General features: G+C 40.4%; 1 protein-coding gene across 1 annotated transcript in view; it reads right to left on the bottom strand.

The window, feature by feature from the left end:
- LOC109962828 (polycomb protein suz12-B-like) overlaps nucleotides 1–3,848 on the bottom strand; it is a 15,807-nt gene that overhangs the window by 2,509 nt on the left and 9,450 nt on the right. Inside the window, 6 exon segments of the mRNA XM_020604860.1 lie at nucleotides 1–65; nucleotides 274–417; nucleotides 1,345–1,433; nucleotides 1,545–1,757; nucleotides 2,306–2,415; nucleotides 2,542–2,644. Of these exon segments, the coding sequence (XP_020460516.1) occupies nucleotides 1–65; nucleotides 274–417; nucleotides 1,345–1,433; nucleotides 1,545–1,757; nucleotides 2,306–2,415; nucleotides 2,542–2,644 (724 nt within the window).

Here is a 3,848-nt window from a genome sequence, read left to right as displayed (position 1 = left end):
CCTGCATATGAACCATCGTAACACTCGTTTATGGACACCTCGATTTTTGCTCCTTTAGGATGGGGCTGCCAAAGACCACAGAAAGTTTTTTTTGTTTTTAAATCAGGAACATTATTATAAAGATTCTATTCTATTCTATTATTGCCAACTCTGTCTTGATTTTAGTCAGATAGGGACACGTAACTCATTCTGTAATTACTTTTGTACTTTTTCTTCAACATTTTAAATTTATTTGTATATTTTGGGTTTCTATTAGTGTTAAGTCCCACTCACCACATAGTTGAATATGAAGCGGGAGTGGGAGAGTTTGAGGTGTTTGAGCAGACTGTAGAGCTTCCTGCAGTTCAGAGTACACCAGGGACAGTGGAGGTCATCTCTGGCCTCTGTCTGCTGCCGAGTGTTGTTGTTGTACTGGAACTGGACCGCCCCCCCACCCAAAAAAAAACAACAAACAGACTGTGCATCACTCACATGGAGTCACCTATGGGGTTTAAACCCTACTGATGAATGAAACCTGTGCAGTGACCGAGGCTGAGGTGGCAGATATTGTTAATAAAGTCACTCAATCTGGAACATACCAGTGGAAAACCAAACCTGATAAGTATAAACACGTTTTCATCAACAGTGAGATCCAATTCGAGGAGGACCCTAGTAAAACCAGACATGACCTCAATAAACCTCAGGATAATTAAACCCAAAATGAGATTGAACAAAACAACCCCTAACAGACAGAGAAAACCAGTGGCAGCAACATGATGAGTAAATGAATAACATTTCTAAGACCTTAAATCTCAACAACCCTCCCTGCAGGGATAGCCTGTCCAATCAACTGATTTGACACACATTTGACAATTTACTGATTATAGCCTTAATGTGCCAAGAATAAAGAAAGGCTCACTTTTGTTCTTAAAATATTGGGGTTTTTTTCTGTCTAAAAAATATTGGAACAGAAACTGAGAACCAATAAAAACTGGGTTCGATAAGCAGAACTGGAATCGATAAAACTGAAACAATACCCAACCCAACCGACAATAAAGCGCCCTGTAACAACCTCTTTAATACCTGCAAATCAAATTACCAAAGAACTGTCATTTAATAGTATAAACCTAAACAGCGGCTGATTTTCTGACAGTAAGATTAGCACGACTCAGTTCCCTCATTCACTGTGAAGTTCACAGTTCTCATTCTCTTTCTTACCGCAGAACACACTGGTCTTCTGTGGTGACTGAGCCCAGCTCAGGTCCCAGGCCAGGTCTCTGTGCCTCAGAACTGAGTGAAGCTCTTTAATAAAGTATCTCATAGATGAAGGTCTGCTAGGCAGATGCAGTATCATGTGAGACTGACCTGGTAGAAGATGCGTAGTTTCTGTCGAGGCTCAGCTGAGATTTGTTCTCGTTTGGTTTGAACATCAGCAGTTATGGATTCTTTAACAGCTGCAACATGAAACAGAAACACAGTATCCCTCACACTTAATAAAGATAAACAACAGCTTAAAAATGACTGACTGTTCTCAAATTTGGATCTTTGTGTTGTTTATTGCTCACCTAATGTGTGTGTGGCTCTCAGGGTGCATGGCCTGGTGTCCTGATTGGTCTCAGAGTTGCGTGTGGCCAGAGGTTTCGCCACCGGTGCAGTGGAGTGATCAGAGGAGTCAGTGGTCCAGCGCAGGGTGAATTGCAGGGTGGGACCCTGAGAGATGAAAGCCAACAGAAAAAAAAAAAAAAAAAAAAAAAAAAAAAAAAAAGCACATGGTTCAACTAGGCTAGCACTTTCTTATTAGCATTACAATTTTATAAGCATTACAAACAGCTTACTATTATTAGGGGGAAGGAAATACTTGACTTTTTGTGCTGAAAAGAAATCTTGGAAAAGCGGTGAGATGGGGACTTTCACCTAGGTGCAGTGTGTCTGAGGTCAGATTACAGTGTTATTTGTGCATGGAGAAAAAAAAAATCTTTATTTTAGTAAAGTCATTTTTTTTGTATTTTGTTTTGTCGTTATGAAGACCTTGGCCTGTGGTGATATCTCAGATCATCCACTAAAGTTCTGGACTAGGGAGGTTGAGAAACATCATTAAAAGAACAAATGCTCATTTGCAACTGTGAAATTTCAGGAGAAACAATACCATTGTTCAAATTTGTTTCCAACCACACACAACATTATGTCTTGGGTGTGCTCCAAGTGACAACTTAAATTACCTGCTTTGTTTTGAACAAACCTCTTGTAAATGTACACCTGCTTGGAAATACTTTCATTATGGAACCCTGCATATTTGTTCTTTCCGCTTTCCAAGTCTGTCTCTCACACACCTTTCCGTCTAGGATGGTCTCCCAGGTTGCTCTCTTCTTATTGACAGGACACTCCTCCATCTCCTGCATAGACACCTCATAGTCTCCATCTAGCAGCTGCAGATGTCTGCACACAAGCAAACATCACTTTTACACCTTTTGTTTCTGTTACACAGAGAACAAAACAACATACTTTCCTGTGTGACAGAACAGTTTTTGAGTACCAGGTTGTGAGAGTGTGTATGAATCTCACCTGTTTTTATCAAAAACCATCATCTGAGCCACAAATGTGGTTTCTCCCTCCTCCCTGAGTGAGGAGCTCCTCCTCTTCCTGTTTACCACCTCCTCTGTAAAGTCTGAAACAAACACACAGTGACATGTAAACCTCAAAGGTTGGAATTAGCCCTAAAAAAACTGATGTGTGGATCCATGGTGACTACAAACAGCCAAACAACAGTGTGTAAAGATGGTTTTACACAATGATGAGAAAACAATTACTGGAAAACTGCACTTAAATACAACTTGAGGCTTATATTTGCAGTTTCTAGTCATTCCTCTCAGTAATCTCAGCATTATACTCACCAAGATCTTTGCTGAAATGCTTAAAGAGCCCATGGCATGCTCATTTCCAGCCATTTAATGTTTAATCTTAGGTACCTCTAGATTAGCTTTGCACTCATCCTAACTCCAAACAGTCTGTGATTATTTCAGAACGATAAAACCAGAGAGCCTCTTCCTAAAAACAAGAGGATAGTTCATGAATGTGCACAACACCTGTTGCCAGTGTTGTGTCGAAATCTGTTTCCCAATGGAGATGCGTTTCCCTTAACCTGAATCTTAACCACTACCACTGAGGGGGGGCGCTACATGAAAAAGTTTTGAACAGGGGAAACGCATTTCAGCGGGGGAACCAAAAATTTTGACAAATGAGCTCCGTTTTCGACGATGATACCTCAAATCCTACCCGACATGTTTGAGTCAGAATATGAAAGTGGACAGCACGATGAACCGCAACAACATTAATTAATTTGAATTTCTCCTCCATAGATGGGTAAACAACGGTATACAGTAGGGAAAATAAGTATTTGATACACCACTGATTTTCCAGGTTTTCCCACTTACAAAGAATGGACAGATCTGTAATTTTCATCCTAGGTACACCTCAACTGTGAGACAGAATCTATAAAAAAAAAAAAATTCCAGAAAATCCCATTGTATGATTTTTAAATAATTAATTTCCAGTTTATTGCATGAAGTATTTGATACAATAGAAAAACAAAACTTAATATTTGGTACCGAAACCTTTGTTTACAATTACAGAGGTCAGACGTTTCCTGTAGTTCTTGACCAGGTTTGCACACCCTGCAGCAGGGATTTTGGCCCACTCCTCCAGATCTTTCAGGTTTTGGGGCTGTCGCTGGGCAACAAGGAGTTTTAGCTCCCTCCATAGATTTTCTATTAGGTTCGGGTCTGGAGACTGGCTAGGCCACTCCAGGACCTTGAAATGTTTCTTACGGAGCCACTCCTTAGTTGCCCTGGCTGTGTGTTTGGGGTCATTGT

The sequence above is a fragment of the Monopterus albus genome, unplaced genomic scaffold, assembly GCF_001952655.1.
Source record: "Monopterus albus unplaced genomic scaffold, M_albus_1.0 scaffold68.1, whole genome shotgun sequence".
NCBI classification, from domain to species: domain Eukaryota; kingdom Metazoa; phylum Chordata; class Actinopteri; order Synbranchiformes; family Synbranchidae; genus Monopterus; species Monopterus albus.
This window is presented reverse-complemented; position numbering and strand designations above follow the sequence as displayed.